Source organism: Cupressus sempervirens, chromosome 5 (assembly GCF_028749045.1).
Source record: "Cupressus sempervirens isolate cs-2001-9-10 chromosome 5, ASM2874904v1, whole genome shotgun sequence".
Classification (NCBI taxonomy): domain Eukaryota; kingdom Viridiplantae; phylum Streptophyta; class Pinopsida; order Cupressales; family Cupressaceae; genus Cupressus; species Cupressus sempervirens.
Genome location: NC_143122.1, coordinates 95,009,262 through 95,032,837, shown reverse-complemented (window position 1 = coordinate 95,032,837; position 23,576 = coordinate 95,009,262). Strand labels below are relative to the sequence as shown.

Below are 23,576 nucleotides of genomic sequence, written 5' to 3'. Positions count from 1 at the left end.
ACATAGGTATATGGGATTTTTGTTGCATACTCATGGAGGCAAAGTTGTTTTGTTCTGCTTTCGATGTTGTATAAACTTGATTCAAATCTCAGTCCCAATGACAAAATAGTGAGAACACGATGTTAAAAGAACCATCAAGGGATCATAACCAGTCAGGTATGCTCAAGATCTAGCTTACAACCTCAGAAGTGTTGTTTCTCTACTCCAGTTTGATAAATGTTGCTGAGAAAGGTATTTCCCATCCTAAGGAAAGGGAAAAGATTTCTTCTCCAGAGGCCTTGAAAATAGAAAGTCCAACTAGTATAAAGTGTAAATATTCCTTGGAGATACTCAAAAGATACTTCTGGAGAAGTTAGTGATGAAAATAAAAACTCATTATGAAGGAGATGTAGTGTTAAAAGGTTTAGGCAAAAAGTGAAAGAACGAGGTGCACAAGCTAACAAATGATCACTCCTCGTGCTACAATCCTAAATAGAAGGAAAATCAGTTTGCGGAAAAGCTAAGTGTTTCTCCCTCTCTCACATATGTTAACATCATCAAGTATATCTACATTTTGGATTTTGAAGCAAAGTAAGCTACTTCCCAAAAAGCTAAAGCTTTTTATTGTTAAGTGATTCTTAGTCATATCACTTTACTTTAAGTAAAGTAAGATAACTTTTGGGAATTTGCTATTTTACATGCAAATGAATGAAAAGTTTAAATAGTTGTTACTTATGGAATTAAATACAAATATTTCCATTATAATCATTGGCCAAACTTAATTTTTTTTGTGTGGCACCAACATTCTAATTGTTAAAGATATTTCATCGAAATTGCATGCAATTGGTTTCTTCAAGTAATTTTAAATGACTATTTATTGAGAATTGCATCTTGTGCAATCATAGCAAAAGGAAAATTAGAGCCACTAGTTACAATAAATTAATTAGCATGGAGAGTGAGTGAAAAGATATTACAGACACATCTTTCAAATTCTACGATTTGGTTGATCTTCATAGAAGTCTTAATTCTCAACCGATTCACCCAATCACTCAGAAACTTAAAGAGAGAAGATTGGTTGAAGTAGCTAGTTTTCCTATTGTAGTGCATGCACCTGAGCTCATAAGGGAATGCATCGAAAGATACAACCTGAAAAAAAACATATATTGTTTCCTAACTAGTCTATTCTCATATCAATCAACAAGGCACCGATGAAGTCTGCATTTGGCATTCCCATGAAGGATTAGTATTGTGATGTTAATTTTGGGTCTTCTATGTTCATGTTCAATGAGAAGAATACCTTTAAATGGGAAGACATGCAGAGGACATGGTTCCATATTGCTTGCTCAAAGAAGAGCAAAATGCCAAAGACCCTTTTCAACATAAATATGAAAAGAGAGATTGTGGATATCCTCAGACTCCTCAAACTCAAAGGGAAAGAGGATATTTTAGAGTTCATCAAGCACCATTTCTTCCTAGTACAAGTAATATGCACTAAGGATATGCATCCATTGGGCACAACTAATCTATGATGATCTCCCCTTGTGGCTTAATTTGGCCAAAGGATTCAAACAATCCTACATGTCCTCTTATTTTATCTATGCTTTGGTAACTCACCACTTGTGGCCCGACCTCCCTAGCATCCCAAATTAAGATGAGCACAATAAATTTTATGAAATTTAACCACATCTGTAGCTGCAAAGAGGCTATCGGGAGTGTGTAGCTATCAATGATGCCTTTGCTATGAGCCTATGCCAAGAATTGCAAGGATGCCCTGAAAGGAGATTCTCACCAGAGGCAATTTCAGACATAAGCCAATTTGGATGCTCATTCATCCAGTTTCTAAGTTTCTCCTACTGGAAAATAGCAACTTATGATGGATTTCATAAGAGGTTACCCAGATAGCTAGAAGACAAGGTGGTTCTATTTGAACTATGTTGACAGATCCTTGAAGTGAACACCTTGTGTTCTAATGTGAAGAAGATTGTCAAGATTCCCTTCCCTATAGTGGTTGGACCATATTCATGTACCTCCAGATTAGATGCTCATAATTTGGTGAAGAGTTTGAGAAAAAAAACTTGAGTTGTTAGGTTTTGAGGTACTCAGGCCTCAATATGATCTAGTTAACTTTGTCAGGGATCATTTGAAGTTGGGATATGCCTATAGGCATGTTTTGGATATTGAAGACTTCTAGTCCGGGTGCCTCAATGAATACTAAACTTACAAGAGATTTTGGTCACAGCTAACCATTGATGAGATTAAATTATATAACGATTATGTTGATGTTTCTGACCTTGCAGATGATGGAGCTTAAATGCACCCCACATCTTATGAGAATATCAAAGGCTCCCAAATTTTGTTTACCCCACCTCAAGATCTAGTCATTAACACAATGGAGGATCTTATGCAAGGGATAATTAAGAGAACAGACAATTGGGTGGACCGGACCCAAGCAAGGAAGAAGAGGACTAGATGTACTAGTTCTATGGGTGGAGTATTAGCTGGAGCCATCCAGTCAACTACAACAACAACCACCATAGCTACTACATCAACATGTACAAGGCCATTACAGTCCATTGGCCAAGGTAGGGACCAACCTCTATAAAAGAATGTGCCACTCACTCCTACTTGCGAAGCTAGCTCTCTTCAAAACACCGAGAAAGTTGGGGAGAAGGAGGATGGCAAAGATAAAGGGAATGGACAAGAAAAACTAGTGGCTAAGCCATCTTCCCCTATTCAAAGTCATCAATTTGGATGGTGACACTAACCCCATGGTTGACCAAGAACATGATGTATCTCACCAAGGGGATACCTTAGCCCTTTTGATAAATAAGGTTGTTGCCTTCCCTGTTGCTTCTCAAAGAAAGCCAACTCCATTAATCTTGAGGAAGTTGTTTGACCCCACTACATTCCAATCCACTATCAAAGTTCTCTCTACATAGTCATGGCTCAAAGAGACCCTTGATAGGATGAAGAGGAGATCTGAGGATGCAACCCCATCAAAGGACTTGATCACACAAGTCACCTCCTCTTAACCATCTAAGAAGACAAAGAAGCAGAAGATGACTATTGTACTGGCTACAAATTCAACAACTGGCCATTTGCTAGCTGAGAGTGTTGAGCCACAGAAAGAAGGAAGATTTCATTAGCTCTTTACGGATGGCTTGTAGATCAAGATAGTGGATCTTGGCATCCTAGTCGACAACACCATGGTGAACATGTGGAAGTCTACTAATGAGAAAATTGAGGACAAGCTAGAAGAGCTTAGAGTAGAGAAGGAGATATTGAAGGGCTTGAACAGAGAGTTAGTGCAATATATAAGGTTTGCACTTGGGAGCACTTATTCGATTAAATTTGACCTAAATGTAGAAGAGAACAAGAACTTAGTCCTAAAGCTACAACAAGAAAGGAAATTTGGGTAGGTTGGACGAGCATGGGTAGATTAGATCAAGGCTCAAGGTCCTCACTAGTTGAAAACTTGGGAAGCCTAGTGTTGGATGCTCACAAGCTCAGGGAAGCAACTTCAAACCATCATACAATGATATAGAAGGCAGAAGACAAGCTGACAAAGCAATTGAACCTTCTATAGGAAGTAATAGACATGAAGACAAATGTGGCCATTGCTCATGCGATTCTGAAGACTGACAAAGAGTCATTGTTTCACTAGAAACAATCCTTGGAGTTTGTTATAGAAAGCTCTACAAATGAGGTTAAGGATGTGCATGACCTAGTGCAAAAGGTCATTGAAAAGTTGTTTCAGTATTTGAAGACCTTGCATATAGAGTCCTTTGTGTCCACTAATGGCAAGCTCGTGGACATTGAGAGAATGAAATCAAAGTTCTTGGCATTTGTCGATGAAGTCATTGACCCACTCAACTTCCAAGTGTCCAAGATCTAGGAACTCTTAGCAACAGATGTAATTATAAGGAGAGAAACGAAGAAACTCAAGTCAAGAGTGGCTAGAATAGATGAATTGATAGAGATGCATGACTACTGGATGGTTCGAGCTGACAATATCATCATTCTAGATGTTGAAGAGCTAGACAAAGTACCTAAAGCTATGAAAGCTTATAGAGCCAAATTAGTTACTTCTAAAAAGGCATGATGACTTTGATGCTTTTCCAAACATCTTCCATTCTCCTTCTCTTTTCTAATTTTAGCCATTCTTGGCATTTTGTTAGTCTTTATAATGGACAATGACTTAAGCTTGTCCTATTTTTATTCTTTCTGTTCAAAGATGCTCTGCGAAGCAATCATCCATGTAACTAGAAATGTTGAGAAGGCCTATAAATGTAACCTTTTAAAAAGTTAATAACATCGGCAAAATTTACTTTGGGCAAACCCCTGTAGCTGGGACTACTATGTGTGACTCTGTGTTCATTTTAATTTTTTCTCTTCATTAAATTTTACTTTTAGTATAGTGTATGGAATGAATGTGCTAATATTAGGAATTGAATGAATGTGAATGAACTTGGTTTTGTTTCTTTCATTCAATAAATTGTATGTCTTACTTTCCTCGGCATAAGCATGTCTTTTGTTCTATCTATTGTATGTCATAGTTCATATGTTTAGAGTAGTCAGTTGTATGAGGAAGTTGGAAATTAGTGTATGAAGAAGCCGAGAGATATAAAATCTAGGTATTGTCTAACATCAACTGATTGTGTAGTTTGGGAATTAGCTTTTTTTCCATCTCTTCCTTTCTTCCTACTATTGTAGCTAGTTATTCATGTTTCAATTCCTTGCATCTAGGCTAGAATAGATTTCATTATTGTGAGTTAGTTCTCCCTTTAATTGCCTAAGTTGTTTAAGGTGTTGAGAAACTTAGTTTTTGTCTCTTCTTCTCTCTAGTTAAGAGCATACCCCCAAAACCCAGAAGACAAATTCATTGCATATCTTGCATTCATAAGGGAGTTGTACTTTTCAATTCAGGGATCTTTGGTAGATTACTACACTCACCCATTCTGTTGTTGACTTCATTATTTTCCATAAGCCATTGGGTAGTCTATGAGTTAAGGTATAAACCAAAATATCAAGGAAGACAAACTGTTAACCTACAATAGTCAAGAATATAATTAGTTAAGTAGTATTGATGAGGTGGTGCTTTGCCACACCTATCGAGAAGGAAATCATGTTGTGAATAGGTTTGCGAGTGTGGCAAGATTTACAAAAGGGTTCAAATTTTGGAAAGACAACTTGTCTACCTTGAAAAAATCATACGAAGTGATCTAGCATGGTCACAACAAGATAGTGCATTAATTATTATGCATTTATTTCCTTTTATGGGGTTTATTTCTTGCAACCTTTTGTTAAATTGTCTTGTGTGTTGGGGTATGTTTAGGATCATGGTCAACCAAATTATACCCTTAAGTGGTAATAAAAACTAGAAAATTAGGGTTATGTCAACTTGACATGCAATTTTTAACTTGTTCTAAACTTTCTATCAAAAAGTTGAGAGAAAAGAATCTCTAAGAAATTGAATTTAGTTTCTAAACTACTAGGCCTTATATGAAAAAAAATAAAAATTGATTGGTCAAAATTTTTAATTTTAAAGCAACAGTTTAAAATGTTCAGGACAAAAATAAGAAGTAGATGTATGTCTAACCACCTTATAATCAATATCAAATGATAATATTTTTTAATAAGATTATAGAGATAAGAAGTAGACTCATGCCTAGATGTGACACACATTTTTGGCTATTTTTATTCTAAATAAATAATTAATTATGAATTTTCTACTATAGTATTTTTGGAATTAAAAAAGTCTCATGTCTGACCACCATAACTAATTCGAAACTTTGTAAAAAAAATCAAACTTTTTTTTGTCTTATAGTAGAAGAAGCATAGAATGTGATGCATCTTTTGGATTTGAAAAATGTTGTACTATTTGAAAGTTATAGTTCTTTTTCAATTAGTGTGTTAATCAACACTTATACATAACTCCATTAGAAAATAAGTAATAATTACTTACTAAACTTGTAATTTGATAGGCATTACATTTATGGAAAGCTAAGAACATTCTTAAGAAACCCTTTTTGTTTTATCAAATTTGGGTGGAAGAAAAGTCATCAGATACATGTTTGAAGTGAAAAACACACAAGAATAGGCCAAAAACACATTTTTTGAGATGCTTTTAAAGTTTACCACGTAAGGTTGGTATCGAAAGATATACTAGGCCTTATAAAGGTATTAATTTTTTAGTTTGGTATCAAGATGGGTGGGAAAAAGGTAGGAATAGATTTTGAAATGCTTTGAGGTATTTTAGAACTACATATTTTTTAGATCACCATTTTTGGCACCCCATGATCCTACACATACCCGTTGGTTTGATTTTTTCCCTTTTATTGAGAAGTTACAAAAGTGGTGTTTTTTTTCCCTCTCTTTTTGGAAAGTTGAAGTCTTTAAGTGTTGTAGGCAGCTACAAAGTGAGAATAAGGTCACGGGGAGGGTTTGTTTCAAGTTGAGCTTGATGAATAGAGGAATACTAGAATGATATAGAGTTATGGGAAACCCTCAACGCAGAGGGATGACTAAACATATCATAGGAATGAAGGGTTACAACCTTGAGCTCTCTCAAAAGATTGTGGAATTATGGGATGCAGGAAATGTGATTGTGGGTTGTGTTTCTTTTTTGGTGATGCCAAAATTAATTTCAGCAATTTCTAGACTAAGTATAGAAGGTGTGAATATTTTGAAGAATAGAAAGATGTCTTTCAAGGATGCTTTGGAGCATTTTAATTTTGGACCCAGGTGAGAAGATTTTTAGGAGAAAATTTGTGGATAAAGGGATATGACAGAACATAGTGAAGGTGCTCATCTAATTCACCACCTATGGAGAAGGTATACACGGTTCCATTCTCACATATTTCCCATGCTTAACCATTTTCAGTGGAATGTGTCATTATTTTATCCTTTTTGGATTTTTCCTTACTTTCTATTTTTTGTCAAAAAATTTAGGACTAAGGACTCTCTTCCTAAACACCAAGGGCTTCTATGTAGGCAATATGTGTATCACAGGGACTTGATTCCTTAGACTTCCTCTCATCTGGCGGCTGAGCTTAGTAAACAGGTTTTCATTGTCATATGTTCCTCATTGAAGTAAAATTGTACTCTTGGTACTCCCAAAATTGCCTTTAGGTTGACGGTTAGGATTCTCCCACACCCCTCCCCCCACCCTTCTCCCTCCCCCATTAAGCTAAACATAAGAAAGATGAACACCCCAACACTTAGGAAGAACTTTGGAGGTCTCTAAGGACTTTGAAAAGGGATCTTCTTTGGCCACATAGACTGAATGAAATTTAATGATTTCTACTAAGGTTTCCACTCCCCTCTCTTCGAGATCCACCATGTACCCTCCCTCCTTGACGATAAATTTGATTTTCCCTAATGACCCTTAGGTGTCTTAGGAACAATCTCTAGGCCCAGTTCCTAAAAATGAGAATGACTTAGTGGATTTGGAAACCCTTGCTCTCCACTTAAAAGAACTATGTTTATGCTACAATACATTGAAATTTGTGGCTTGATGGCTTCTCTTCCAATTGCATATCGCTCATAGGAAAATAAATAAGCTAGAAACCATAGTGGAGGTGGATTAGGAATTGGTGGACTAAACTTCAAGTTGCAAGGATGAAGTACGGTGGGAAGTGAGTTAAGAGCTTGGCGATAAATTGCACAATTGGGAGTAGCTCAAGGGACAAGTGGTGGATCTTAGAAACAAATTGCCCTTGGAGGAAGAGAAGGATTAAATGTTGAAGATTCTTATGGCTATGAAGAAAGCTTAGGACCAGCTCATGGATCAAATTAATAATTTGATTACCCACAATATTTTTGTTTAGGAAAAGATGGAAGGCGACATTGGTAGCTTGAAACTTTAGTTTGAAGAAAGACTGAGGAAGAGGAAGCATATGGAAGAGACCTTGAGCAAAGGGGAAGGTAATTTGGTGGTTTCCAAAGAGACAAGCGAGACTATACCTATCCATCCTCCCAAGATCTCTTTCTTCGAGCGGCTCAAGGAGTCACAAAGGTAGTCGGTTGGTCTTCCGCATTCACCTCTGGTGGGTGTGTGCCGAGTCCCTAGTGTCTGGTTTTTGTTGTTGCTGGTTTGTGGTGGGTAGTGTCTAATGGTTGATTGTAGTTGGTTCACTACTTGGTGGATGGTGTGTGATAGTTATGTTGGTTCCTTGCTAGTGGTTCTTGATTTTTGGGCAGCTTGTTCTATCTTTTAGGACTTAGTGGCTTTGGTTGAGTTTTTGTTTTTGAGCCCTAATCTAGTTAGTTGTTGGTTTAGGTTTTGTTCTGTAGGTGTTACTTATTAGAACCTTAACTTTATGTACTTCATATAAATTTTGTTGTAAGAATTCTGATCCTATCCCACTTTACTTAATCAGAAATAATTTCAATCATCTTTCCACATAAATTAACACATCAGTTTTAAACTCAGTCATCCATAATTACAATCCCTTACAACTAATAAATAGTGAAAAAATATCAGGGCAAGGAAATTACCTAGCGCTTGCATTCAGAATGAATCCTCCTGGCCGCCTGGCATCTGCAGGAGAAGTCGCGCACTATCAAGAAGCTTCGTATGCTTATACACGTCCTCCGTCGCTCCTCCATCAACGTTATTAACAGAATAGATTTAAAAGCAAAATGATAGCAAATTAGAATGCAGCCAACATTTGCCCGTTACAATCAATATTGGCTGTCCCACTCCACATTTTTCCCGAGGTAACTTGAGACCTCGAAATTCACAATCTTCACACGCCCTCAACGAGATTTACGAGAAATTTTAACTTTGTTATGCAAACTCTTGTAAACAAAGACAAATGATGAGCGAAAGCAACTAGTAAAACATACGCAGAAATCTAAGCATGGCTGACATAAAGAAGCGATGAATTAATATAGGAACATGACACCAGCTGCCAATAATTGATGTCGTGAGATGGTGGCGAAATTTCCTATTAAATTTTTTGACAAAGAACGCATTGCAGTAAATATTCAGCGGAAGCAACGATGAAATCGTCTAGAAAAGCGATAGAGAATGATAGCACTAGGAGTTACGTGCTTATTAGCAGATTGATAGGTTCCATGTGAAATGGTGAAATAATGAGAATTGTGGGGGTCAATTTAAAAGGATATGTTTATGTTTTAATCAGTAGTTTTCATGGGCCAGCCTTAAACATCACACACTAACCAAGAAATTAAGCTTGGAAAAGTAAGTCAAATTTTGACTATTTAACACTTTTACTCTAGGAATGAAGCATTAGTGTGTGATGTTTCAGCCGTTCGATTTTTACAAAAGGGAAATTGTGTGAAAGTATTGATAAACAAGTGGCTGTGTAATCGGACAATGTTTAAAGATTGACAATCTAGCGAAAGTTGAAGTATAGATATATATAGGATGATTGGTCGTGCGAGGAGGGTGGTCAAAATGTGTAGCACTTGATTAAATTATTAGGTAAATTTTAAAATATTTATTCCTTTTCAAGAATGGGTTCATTGAGGGGTTGATTTCAGCCAGAAATTTATGGCATAGGTCGTGTCTAATCGACCATTTAATAGTTGTTTAGAAAATATATTTTTCAATAAGGCATAGTTTGTCTAAGTGGTAGCAAACATCTTTTTAAAATAACCAAAGTTCAATTTTTGAGGCATAGTTTGAGATTGAGGGTAATAACTAGGATTTTTTTGTGTGGTATGGTGAGGATTTATTTGTATTAATTAAGAATTATTTTTTTAGGCAAAGTGGGCCATATATTCGTAGGTAAGAGTGGAACTTAAGACTTTCTATATGGAGGTCACCCCAATTCACCGCTAAAGTGCAGGTGGGCTCCCCATTAATTAAGAAACTTGTTTAGCAAACAATTGAATTAATATAGCAAGAGTTTGGCTTTTCAAGGATAGTGACATCGAGGATAATAATTATGGTATTTTGAGTGTGCTATGCCACATGTATGTTAAATGTATTTTAAATATGTTTACCCATCATTTAAATATGTTTGTACATTATTTAAATAGTTATATTTCGATAAAAAAATTGTGAGTTAAGGGGGTTAACTTGAAAGCCAAAAAGAAAATGGAATACTTATTATTTGATATAATAAATTGCATAGAAGTGTCAGACAAGTGAAAATGAAGGACATGATAATGTTTACTACCTTATATAGCATTTGAAATCCATCACTTGTCAGCAATGCACAATAAGGTAGGGCACCACAAGTTTTCATACAGAAGATTTCGACATGGTTTCATAGCTTTTTGTAGAGATGCTTTTAATGAAATTGGTAAGGTTTTTGTTTTGCAGAGTATTGTTTTGTATTTCAATTAGAAAGCAAGCAATGGTGCATAGAAACATGCAATTTTAGCATTTAGGTCATGATTATATTAATGGTCTAGATTGTGTATGTAGAAAAATTGGTGTTACAAATTGTGTTATGTAGATATAAATTATTAATGGGCATAAAGAAATCCTAAGCAATAGAGTATTGTAGAAAAATGGGTAGAGAGTGGATTAATTGAAACGTAATGATAGCGCTATACTATATCAAGTTGGTAACAAGATGCATAAATAGATATGATCCCAACACAATGACAACCACTCTACATTATGTTTGAGTTGTAGTCAAATTGGACTAGAAAAATATCAAATGATACTTCTATCTCACTAAGAGGGGTCAACATGTTTAATGGAATTTTTTGTTATCACAATATGAGTTTAACAATCAAAAGAGAATACTATGTATGTAAATATGATTCCTATAGAATGGTTTCCATCTTGAAGAATGTGATAGTGTGAATTACCTCATACAATATATAGGAGTTTTATTGAGCCAAAATTTGGGGATATTGCTGTTTTATTACATAGGTTTAGATGTGATGAAGATACCCTAAACGTAGATGCTCTAAATGATTTTCTTCATCCAATCGTTTAACATAGCATTAAATTACTTGGACTCTAGGCTAGTTTGATTAGTAATCATTTTCATGAGGTGATCACACACATCCCATTGAATATGTATTTTACACGTCATTGGATTTGGTGTATTCTCTAACACGTACATAATCTTGGGAAGGCTTGTATTATGTTAATTTTTTTGAAGAACATACAAGGATATATGATTTTATAATTGCAAAACAACTATTTGATTTAGAGGAGATTAAATGACACATTTACAATGAAGTTTGTATGGAAAATGCAAAGTCACCTAGAATAAAGTATTTTTTCTAAGCTTATTGTTATGATACAAACTTGTGGCAACATTTATTTATCTTAGCATCAAATGTTTTGATGAATTCCCTTGGATATTACCCATGTTCATCGACAAAAAATAGTGCAAAGTGTCCACATCCAAAAACAAAAAAGAAATCCTAGAAGACAATCGTATTGTAAAATCAAAGTTGTTTAGTTGCAATCACTAATTATGAGACCCATTTTCAAGAAATGCAAAATTAAGAGATAAAAAATAGATGAATGTAAAATATTAAAATTATTTTAGAGATACAAGTTAAAAGAATGCAATAGATGGAAAGTATGAAGCTTTATTTTTATTCTCTTAGTAGAATATTGATTGCATCCTTATTTTAAAGAAAAACTATTTTTTTAGTTCTAACATAGGGAAAAGTTCCTTTGGAATGGAAATAGTTGGAGATTGAGGGAATATTTGAAATTTGTGTTTAAATACCTCACACTTATTCATAGTTGATAATTCTATTAGTTTGCCTCTATAGTTGAAAGTTTGGAATTCTCTAAGAGTTGTGTAGATCCTTCAAAGAAAATCATTGAGTGTATGATGATGCAAAATGACCAAGAAAATGTGTCGTCACTTACCACATATTTCATAATGTCACCCTTTTTCTAATTGAAGTGTGTACTAAAAAAAATTCCCAATATATTTTTCTATTATACAACTTTCACAAGAACTATAAGGTGACATGATGGATGGTAAGCATTTATCCATATTTTTCTTCTATGATAAACTCAAGCCAAGAAAATGAAGATGACAATAGCTTATATGCCTGAGTCATATCTAGTCTAAGTGTAACACTATGTAGTTAATGATAGGACTCAAAAATACATTCCTATTTTGAGTACCTTTTCAAACTTTTGAGACATTTTGAGCCCTATAAAAGCATTTTCTTGCTTATGTACTTGACTATCGTCTTAAGGCCTAAGAGGTATTTTATGTTTTTAACACCTTGCATTTAGCATATGTATGCATTCTATAATGACATTATGTGAAGTTCCATTTTGACCAATATTCATTTTCTGCATTTTTCCCTAAGTGTCAAACAATGACATGAGGCCTAGTTTGCATTCAAATATCTTGTACCTAGCAATGTTTCATGACTTTTTACTTTGGGATTATTTAGTATGCATATCAGTGAACCTATGTTTCAATTTTCATATCATTTTGATATGTTTCGACTAGGTTTTGAATCCCTCAAAGTTGGTTACCTATCTCTGTCATGCTGATGCATGTTGCCCTGAAATCCGAGAAGCTTTGTTTGACCAATTATAACTTTGACCCAATTGACCATACTGAGAAAATTCCTTTTGCATTTTATTATATAGGTCACACACTTGCTATGTTTCAGATTTGAGCCTATGAGGAATCCATTTGATCAATTTTCAAACATGATTTTGAATGCAATTTATAACTTTTTAGTGGTGTCATAAGATGTAAATTGATCGATTTCCCTATTCGGGATGTTATAACTCTAAACCTATGATTTCTTGGATCAAATGGTTTGTACCACTGCATTCTACTCTGAAAATACTTCAAGTGTGCCAATTTGTAAACCTTGATGAATCTGTCTACACACTTTTCCAAGGCCATTCCATTTGCAAAAAATACTTTTCTACTGATGTTTCTAGTCCTACAATTCTAACTACCCCACTTCGTGCGCTTTCCAAATGCGTCCTATTATTCATCATGAACCAAAATCACATATCTATTTTCTCCTCATGGCAATGAACTATTTCCCTAGTTTTCAAGCCCTTAAGTATCCATTTGCCCTGTTTTCAAAGCTCAAAACAAACACGCTGTCCAATTTTTTTAACTTGTTGATCTGTATGTAGTTTCAACTAGGCAACTTTGAATGTCAATATCTTTTTACTCAGGTGTCATCATGGGACGATATCTAGTAGGGTGCAAGAATGTGGAACAAGATATCATTGTACCAATTTTTAGAGCTTAATTATCTGTTTTAGTAAGTTTTTAAAGCCAACTTTCAGGCCTCTCAGTCAAAAAATCACAATTTGCTGATTAGTGATAAAATAATTTTTAATGAGGTTACAATGTTCAATTTTGATTATAATCAATGCTAGATGATTAACATACCAATTTGAAGTGTCAATCATTTGGAAACAAAATATTTTTTTAGCTAGACCCACTTTTGGGCCAAGTTGAATTCAACAGACTAATAAGATATTGGAAGTCGAAATGTCTCAAATGGGTGAAATTAGTGGTCTATGATAAATCAAACCTGGCTAATGGCATGACATCATACCAAACAGCTAGATGGGTGAGCCCATTGTGCTATTTAAGCAACTGACAATGTACAAATGCACCATACTTGAGCATGAACATATATAAGTCATATTATAATATCCCCAAAAACAACGCTCTCATAAATTCGGATTCCATCATGGTTTTGTTGATATATCTAACAATGATCAATTATCCCAAAATCAACACATTTACAAAGAATAAACCACATTTTGATGCATCACTTTTTAGGTTCCGCCTATCATATGTTTTATGTTTTCCCTATCTCACGGGCAATGTGGATTTTCTCATACAAGTCCATGTAAGCTTTTCTAAAGAAGATGATAATGATACGTCTTCCAATTTAAAAAAGGAGTTAAAAATACAAAAGGAGAAGAAAGGCCATGGTCCACCTCCACATTGGCACATTAACAGTAATGAACTTGACTCTCTTTGAGGCTATATGAGAGTTCATCTCACTTTAGATAAGATTAATGCTCCTATTGGTGAGATGGCGCATTTGTAGAGGCTAATGCTCATATGAAAAAAGAACTGAGGCACAAGCAATATTCAAGAGAAGACTGTGAATATAAAATTCTTGTCATAGTTTGAGAATTCTGAAAGAAAGAGGAGCTCCACGTACATGAAAAAGGCATAGAACATAGGATGGTTGCAGAGCTAGGGGATAACTATGGAAAGAGTGGTGAATGGAGATAAATCACGTAGAGGATAAAGGCAGGGGCATCCATGGCAAGCAAGGAATGGACTGCAGTTCATGTTGAAGCCGTATGCCCATGGAGAGAGATGCCATCATAGCTACAATCCATGGCATTGAGGTAGAGGCCCATGATCACAACATGAAAGATGAAATGCATAGCAAGTGCGACAAAGGAGTGACTCTTCTTTCGAAGGATTGATCAAAAGTTAGAGTGAAATGGTGGCCCACATGATTTCTGCCTCTAATAATTAAACATCTCTCACACCTTCCCGTCACAATCTGAAAAAGTAAACACATGTAATCAGATGCACTAGAACCTGAATTGAGCTCAACAAGCGAAATGGTAAATGAATCAGTTATTGCAGGGGTCTCCAAGATGGTCGGTGCACGAGATGAAGATTAGAGACATCTCCTAATTAGCTTGAATCACAGAAACACTATAAAATGAGCATGGTTATGTAGATGACAATTTCAGATGCCATTTTGGAATGGAAATACCACTAAAATGATGTAGGAGGATCACCTCGTGAACCCATGAACTAGGACGAGAAAGGCAGTTTCTATGAGGGTTTTTAATCCCATATTGACCACAGAGTCAGTAGTTTCATTTTTTTTAAACATAAGGGCACAGAAAACAAGTTCGTAAAGTAGTTCAGGATATTGGACAATGTGGAGCTTATATGGTTAAAACCATCCAGCCAATTGAGATGCGAAGTCCAAACAAAGGGTAACACATGGCATCAACTTGATGACATGTCATCAACTTGGGAGTCCATTGTGTGATCAGAGAGGGTCGTGATGCTACGACAATATTAGTATGCATTATCTGAGATCGTAAGAGGGATATTTCAGTGCTATGATATTACGAAGTTCGGGGAGATAAAATATCAAGGCTAAGATGTTATGATTGATTGTAATATCGTAGCCAAACATTAGCCGATGTGGGGCCCACCTAGTTTGATTTCAACGAATGGAAAGTCAATAAGTGGAAAAGGGAAATGGATAAAGAATATAATTAAATTTTGAATTTTTCAATCGAAGAGTGCATTTCAATATGTCAAAAGATTAAAATAAAATTGATATGTTATATGGTTTTTGACTATATAGTTTATTCAAATTTTTCATTTTAAACTTTGTTCATGGCTTGAGGCCTGAAACATCTCTCACACCTTTCCATCATAGTCTAAACAAGTAAACACATGTAATCATATGCAATAGAATTTGAATCAAGCTCAACAAGGAAAATGGTAAATGCCTCAGTTATTGTAGGGGTCTCCAAGATGGTGCACGAGATGAAGATCAAAGACATCACCTGATTAGCTAGAATTGTGGAAACACTATAAAATGAGCATGCTTATGTGCATGATAGTTTCAAATGTCATTTTGGAGTGGAAATACCATTAAAATGATGTAGAAGGATCACCCTGTGAACCCATGAACCAGGACGAGAAAGGCAGTTTCTATGAGGGTTTTTAATCCCATATTGACCACGTAGTTAGTATTTTCATTTTTTTTAAACACAAGGGAATAGTGAACAAGTATATCTAGTAATCTAGGCTTATGGACAATGTGGAGCTCGTACGGGCCAGTTCAACGACAAAGTCTCTTAGTTTTGACCGCCCAAACAAAGGAAGCCACATGACATCAATGTGGGAGTTTGTCGTGTGATCAGAGAGGGTTTTGGAAAGGGTTGCAATGCTATGACAATATACCATGCATTGTGAGATCATAAGAGGGATATTTCAATGCTAAGATAATATGAAGTTGTTGCAGGATTGAGGAGATAAAATATTAAGGCTAAGATGTTACAATTGATTGTAAAATTGTAGGCAAAAAATTTAAATGTTTCAAATGTTGCATTAGATGATGCAAGGCCTGCCCAGTTTGATTTTAATGAATGGAAAGTCAACAAGTGGCAAAGGGAAAATGGATAAAGAATAAAATCAAATTTTAAATTTTTTAGTCTAAGAATGCATTTCAATATGTTGAAAGATTTAAATAAAATTGATATATTATATGGTTTTTGACTATACAGTTTATTGAAATTTTTCATTTTAAACTCTGTTAATGTCCCAGGGCCTAAAAATTCAAATGCACCTCAGAGACATCATTTTTATTAGAAACATGCACTATAATATAGTGTTGGAATCAGCAAGAGATGAATTTTCTATTTTTGGAGATTTTTTTTCACACAGGTATTCACTAGAAGCAGCTATAATAGATTTTTGTATTTCGAGGGCTCCTTAGTTTAAAGTGTTGATTTAATGTTTTTAGCTTAAGATGAAATCAGATATGATTAGATTTGCATCAGATTTGATTTCATTAAAATTTTAAAGATGATTTGAACATTTTAAAGTAAGCAGTTGCAAGTGACAGGTTTTCCCAATAGTACAGTTGAATTTAACGACAAAAGTAGAACATGACAAACCAAGATTAGATTTGAAACTCTAGCACATATTATGATGTGTATCTAATATTTTCTTTAGTAGATATTTTGTTGATTACTTTAAAGGGATATATCAAAAATTTCTACAACAACATTTATGACTTTGATTACTAGCAGATGAAGAAGATCGGTAGATGAAGGCAACTTCAGTAGGACAGATGTTAGAATTAGATGGCATTTCCAAAACTTCTCCTTATCTATATCTTCTTCTCCTTTTCTGATTGTAAGGGTTCTAATTTTGAGATTTTCTCACTATTGTGAGACCAGAATGGTTCCAGGGTTGGAGAATTTCCTAATTGTTGTGATACCATTCTCAGTATTTCCTTTGTTATGAATAGCAATAGTGTAGTTCTCTTCTAAGAATTAGCTAATACAATCATTCATTTTGTATTTTCTAAGTTTTGACATACAGATGATGTATTGGTTTCAAGGAGATTAATACAAAGCTTCATTTTCATAGTTTCATTATGATTCTCATTTCCTTCCTCTATTGTCTGCAATGTTTTGTGTTTAAGAACAAAGAGCTTAAACTCATTTGCAATCCCTTGAGGTTGTATGTCTAGATAGGTTTTCTATTGGAACAAAGAGCCAAGTAAATGCTTATTTACCTTGATAGGGTTGCAAGTTTCACCAAGAGGTTACAATAAGTATCAGAGTTTTTATGAAGATAGATGTCTATTTACAAGGTGAATGGATAGATTAGATACCTGAATATATGAGTATATCTCAAGTATCCATCTGTATGTTTTGACTTAGCTTATGCCTAATGGATAAGGGACTGATAATCTTAGAGGTTGCATGTTCTTTGTTGTTGCATACCTAGGTTATGTTGAGATCCAAATCTTTAATCGAATATCAATTTATCTTTCTATGTATCGAAGAACTAAAAGTGTTGGTTGTTACTTATTTGCATCTACTTCCCTTTGGTTATAGTTAGCTACTATAATCAGGAAGTTTATCAGCAAAACATAGAAGAACATTGACCATTTCTACTATAGGGGATACTCTTGCACAGAAGAGTATCAAGTTAATAAGATCAATCTGTAAGGTTTTCCTGCCTTGGCCCTATAGAGTCTAAAGTGAAGTGAGTCCTGATGACCTTGTTAATGTTGGCCCAAAACAAAGATTTAATATAGGATTTAGCTCATCCTTAGGCTTGTCATTGTCTTATGCTTCCTGGTATTAGGTTTAAACCCCCCTAATATGTTCCTTACCTAGAAAGAACTACAAAAGTTAACTTCTTCCATTCCTTGACTTCTATGAATATGAAGGGTAAATATATGGTTCTTAGTTAGCTCAACCTTGGAATTCAATCTATCACTAGAATTTGTATAATAAATGATGCATGGATCATTGTTGAAAAAAAGTGTGTACCCTTTTCCCATTATTGTCTCATACCATATAGATAATACATTAATCTAGACACAAAGTAAGCATTGGAAAATATTTGTATTCTCTATTTTTAGTCAAACATTTATAATACCAGTCCCCATTATAGACACCATACTATCATTCTCTTATTTTAGTTTATATTTCATAATAAGATATTGATGAGCAAATGAATCTCTATTTTTTGTCATGATGTCACTACATCCACTCTCTACAAACCATATATCCTTAAATATTTCCCAAGAAGAACTAAAGTCCATGAATAATCATCCTAAACTATTAACAAAGACATATAAAAATGAGCACCATTCTTATCCATATCCTCTTTTCTCTTCCTTGTTCTTCCTCAAAATGACCATATTTATTATAGTAATAATACTACATATGATATATACCACATCTTGGCACTTACTCTTGAAATTAGTTCCTTCTGTGTCCTTCACTATTAATAGTACAATTAGATAGAGTGATCCTTTCTCCTTGATTTTTCTAGTATTGCTTCTTCATCTTCTTCCTTTGAAATTGTGTCTTCATCTTCCTCTCTTACATGAAACTTGATCTTTTAAAGTATTCACTAAAGAAGAAGTATTATTCCTTCTTATTCTAGATTAATGAGATAGAAAAAGTACTTGAATAGTTTATCTATGGATAATCAAGTTAAATATTTTGATACTTCAATAACAACTACAATTGCATCATATCTTCTATGTAGGCTTCTAAGAAAAGAATCGATTCCTATTGTCCATCAACTATATTTTATGTGTTTTTCCTCATTTAATTATCATATTTGTAACTTCAATGTTTCTCATTAATGTTTTTGACTTGGTTACTGTTACTTTCACTATACTTTGCTATGCAATTTTTAATGTCTTTAAGCTTGTTTAGATTGAATTCTTGCAAAAACTCTTGGACATACTAATTTGTCCATTTCCCATTAAATGAAGGCAAAATACCTAGCATCCATCATCTTTTATGTCCATGATATAATCTTTTTTCACTTGTTTTATTTCCTTCTCTTTAGGTTGCCTTTTTCTTATGGCTCTACAAAACCATTTTCCATTGAATCCATATGTCTTGACAAAAAAATAAGTGTCTTGAATTTATTGACTAAAAATCATAATTTTTACAACTAAACATTGGAATTTTAAGATTAGTATATTATTTATTTATATTATATAATTTATTTTTCACGAAAATCAAATTTTATATTACTTTTTTGGAGAAGAATGCCTCATCTTTATTTACCTTGATTGACAAAAAAATGGTAGACTATTATGACAACATATTCTACACTTCATCTGTTGGAAATATTCCAGATATAATAGGTTACTGAGAGGGGAGGGGTGAATCAGTAACAATAAAACTTTTAAGTCAATTCAAAATAACCATATACAACATTCACTCATCTAGCCTACTGCATAAAAGAACTATTAAACATTTAAACCATATATGCACAGAGATTTGGTGACCTAGAAACCTTCCAAAATAGAAAGTAAAACTGGGGTGGGGATGATACCCACAAAGCTTCATTACTGCAGTATGAAGTTGGCCGGTTAAGGCTTACAATGATCACTTCTGGTGATCTGCCCTGTTAGGAGCACAGAGGATTGCTAAATCCACCTTGTTAGAGGATTTACAAACATACTTTACAAGTATGCACTCTGTTAGGAGATTTGAATAAAGACGGTTAAGTCTACCCTGTTAAAGGATTTACAAGAATGATTCACCTATTAGGATGAACCAACAGATCAACTTACAACTTGACAGGATTCTTTATTGTAGATCACCTTCTGTGATTGATGAAATCATTTTTGCTCCTGGTAGACCTTGTTGAGTATTCTTTTCTGCTGATGAATTCGCATATCATATCTTATGTCCCTCCTTTTTGCAATATTCTATATCTTGTATGTCTTCCTTGTATCTATTATGTTGGATGATATAATACATTACATATATATACCGTTCCAATAATTGTTCATGCAAGGTCGACCAAACACAAGTAAAAAAAATATAACTGAGTCGGCCAAATGGTAAAATGAACTCGGGTTCTTCAGACAGACTTGATGACCTTCTGATATGTGACATCCACTACATTACTCGGCATTGTCATGCACTCGGTAGAGGTAGGGGCTCGGTTCATACTAGTCATACAACGTTGCTTGGAACTCGGTAACCATTGGTGACTCGGTCGATATAGTTTCACTTGGTAGAAACTGACTTCTTTGTTAACCTCCTAAGCTCGGTTATCACTGAGTCCTTCTTTACTCGGTCATCACTAATTGCTTCCTCACTCGGTTAATACTGAGTGCATCTTTACTCGGTTAACACTAAGTGCATCTTCACTCGGTTTAACATTAAGTGCATCTTCACTCGGTTTAACACTAAGTCCTTCTTCACTCGGTTTGAACTGTGTCTTCAGTGCTCGGTTTGAACTGTGTTGCCATCACTCGGTCTGCATTGAATTACTTGGTTTGAACTATGTTTCCATCACTCGGTCTACACTGAATTACTCGATTTGAATTGTGTTGCCATCATTCGGTCTGCACTGTATTACTCAGTGCTTGGTTAGAACTGTGAGTGTTGTCACTAATGGTAAATAACTTTATGCCAACATCATCGTGGGTAGCAATTCAAGAAAAATAAATATTTAATTGAGAAAATAAATTTATAGTAGGAAATAATGAGTTCTACATTTTTATACATTTCATGTTATTTATTTGATTGCCTCAACAAACACTCTTGGACCATATTTGATAACAAATGTGAAGGTGTTCAAGGGAAAACTAGAGGAAACCACACAGTGCTATGAAACTTAGAAACATAATTTTTTTATTGAGTGCTTGAAAAAAATGAAAATGTCTTTCACTTATAAATATTTTCACACCAAGGATAGAAGACAAAGAGAAGTAAAACTCTAGATCACAATAGGATTAACTTATGCAAAGAGTACATGAGGAAATTTAGATAAAGAGTCTACGATTTATATGTCTGTTTAGTTGGATAAAATGGCCTTGGATGTGTTTTAGAGTAGTGCGTTGAAAGTATTTAGATTAATATCATATATAATGAGAGAAAGAAATTACGATCATACTAGTAGAGAAACTGATTGTGTATTATAAAGCAATGACCACTTGAGTAGTGACATTTCTACCAAATTCAATATTTAGTCTACACTCAAGGAAACATACTATACCACAACTCTTGTAAAGATGAATAGTTAAAGAGCCACAAAAAATCTTCTATTTCTTTAGCATATGTGTTTAGAAAAATAAATATGTTTTGGGTTTTCTAGCATATATGCCTAGAAAAAGAACTATTGTTTTAGATTTTTATAGCATATTCTCCTAGGGAAAGATAATAACCAAAAACTTAATTGTATTTGAATTTCAACATAGGAAAAATGTCAAGATTGGGGATTAGGCTATAATTTTGGACTTAAATATTATCCACAATAGTGCACAAAACAATTATTAATATGATTTTTAAATGGGAAAGCAAAATGACTCATGATTTTATTGTCAAGAAAGATGTGTTAATAAAAGAGTGAAAGAGCTATAGAAGAATAAAGATAGATAATTGAAACAAATTCCAATAATGACCACAAAAATAACCTAAGAATATTGTAGACTTTGAAATAATAGAAAGAAAATATAAAATTTATCATAAAATAAAAAATTAAAATAATATAATATAAATAAATATACATCATCAAAAAATACTATAATTACAATAAATGAACTAAACAATGAAAATATAAGCTCTATAAGTGTGATTTATATTAACCCATTTCCTAAAATGTATGTAAAGTTATTTTTTATAAATAATAAAACATTGGACAGCCCACTTTTACCATACCAAATTTAAAATACACGAGGATACTACTGACTCGAAAGGGTAGCCTCACACTTAAAAGTTAGCACCGTGTGCGACAACTTCGTCAAAAGAATCGAACAATCATTACAAAGATTAAATGAGCATTTCTTAAGATACTCGGAATGGCTTTCCCGAATAGAGCAGACATGGAAAGTAATCAGCATGGCCACCTTTTACTTTTTCTGAAAGTAAAAGCATGTTAAGTATCTGTTTCCGTTGAAAAAGATTTAGCCATCCGGGCAGTCATTAAATCTATCCGCTTCCTCTCAAAGAAAGAATTGGTTAAGATAGAAAGATGAATTACAAGGCAGTACACAATATAGAAGCCTTATAGACTTTAGTACACTTTATATATCTATCCATGCTTTATTCATTACAATTAACATATGCCCCTTGTAAGGACATAGGGAAAAGTGTTCTACTACAACATCGGAGAAAACAACTCCTTCAGACTACTACATTTTTAATGAGAAACTTCACTATATTTCTTCTGCAAAGATAAAAGCTTAAAAACTCTCGCAAGTTCCCATCTCCATGTTCAATTATTCTTGTTTGTGATCATAATAATACTTCATTGCATGAGAAGAAGTTGCAGGAGCTGATTTTGCATGCTCGTGTTCTCTCTTAACAAAATTATCACAATAATCATAACCATGCCACACATTGCTAGGAATAAACCTACGAAAATAGAAGGTATCGACGGGCCCAAATGGCTTCTGATCTACAGCGGAATGCACACGAGCTCTAGCAGGCCTCCACTGATCAGAACCAAATCTTTTAAGGTACAGATAGCATACGCTTTGGTTTACGCAGGGACCCTCTATCTTAAATTTGGCTGAAGAACACCATTCAAATGGCTTTTCCGTGTTTCCTTCAATGGGCTCCTTCAGATGCTTGGCTAACACATGGTTCCCCGCCGAGTCTCCAAATCTAAGGCTTACATGATCCCCCGTGCCTGCTTCTTCTGTGCAGCTTGTCTCCACATTCACTATGTACGAGCAATTCATCCCCTGAACATAAGTACATAGTAAAAACAGTTGGATTCAAATGAGTTTAAATATTTCATTTCATTTTAATCTACCACCAGACTAAATGTATAGTACAACATTCATCAAGGAAACACAGAATACATGGATGGACCCTGTTACCTTTTGTGTGGCCGAAGTAGGACTGCTGCTACAAATGGATGCAACAGCTATAACAAGAAGGAAAAGAAGAAACGCCTTGAGCTGGGCCATTATTTTAGCTTCTACAGGGACACTTAGAGAATCATGAAACAGAGAGTAAAACTTAGGAAACTGATGCAGAAGTAAATGATCGTAGTCTACTTAAATATTTGATTCGGCATCTTTGTTTTCTTGGGCTAAGCAAGGTACAGTGTAAAAGAAAAGCAGAATATGGAAAAGAAAATCCTATAGATGAAGACAGGAATAATGTATTAGCAGCTGACATTAGGTATCTTTCCGAAAGATATGATGATACGCCCCTATTTTTGACATTTGGGTTTGCGTTTACTTCTTAATGAAGGTTTACGATATTATTATATGTTTTGCCACCGACACGAAACAAAATATACTGTTAAATGGTTATTAACGTGGAGAGGAATTCTATTACAGAGAAATTACAAGTCCAAGAGACAACTGAGGAGACACGATATGACAACTTATTTTAATGATTGCTTACTTACCAA

The 23,576-nt window shown here is 34.4% G+C and overlaps 1 protein-coding gene across 1 annotated transcript; it reads right to left on the bottom strand.

The window, feature by feature from the left end:
- Window positions 1-22,197: 22,197 nt before the first annotated feature.
- LOC149554720 (embryo-specific protein ATS3A-like) lies at window positions 22,198-23,201 on the bottom strand. The gene is made up of 2 exons (XM_089828771.1): window positions 23,035-23,201; window positions 22,198-22,896 (listed from the first exon to the last, which is right to left on the bottom strand). Exons 1-2 carry the CDS (start codon window positions 23,122-23,124, stop codon window positions 22,429-22,431), a joined length of 558 nt encoding a protein of 185 aa, XP_089684897.1. The 5' UTR covers window positions 23,125-23,201; the 3' UTR covers window positions 22,198-22,428.
- Window positions 23,202-23,576: the final 375 nt, after the last annotated feature.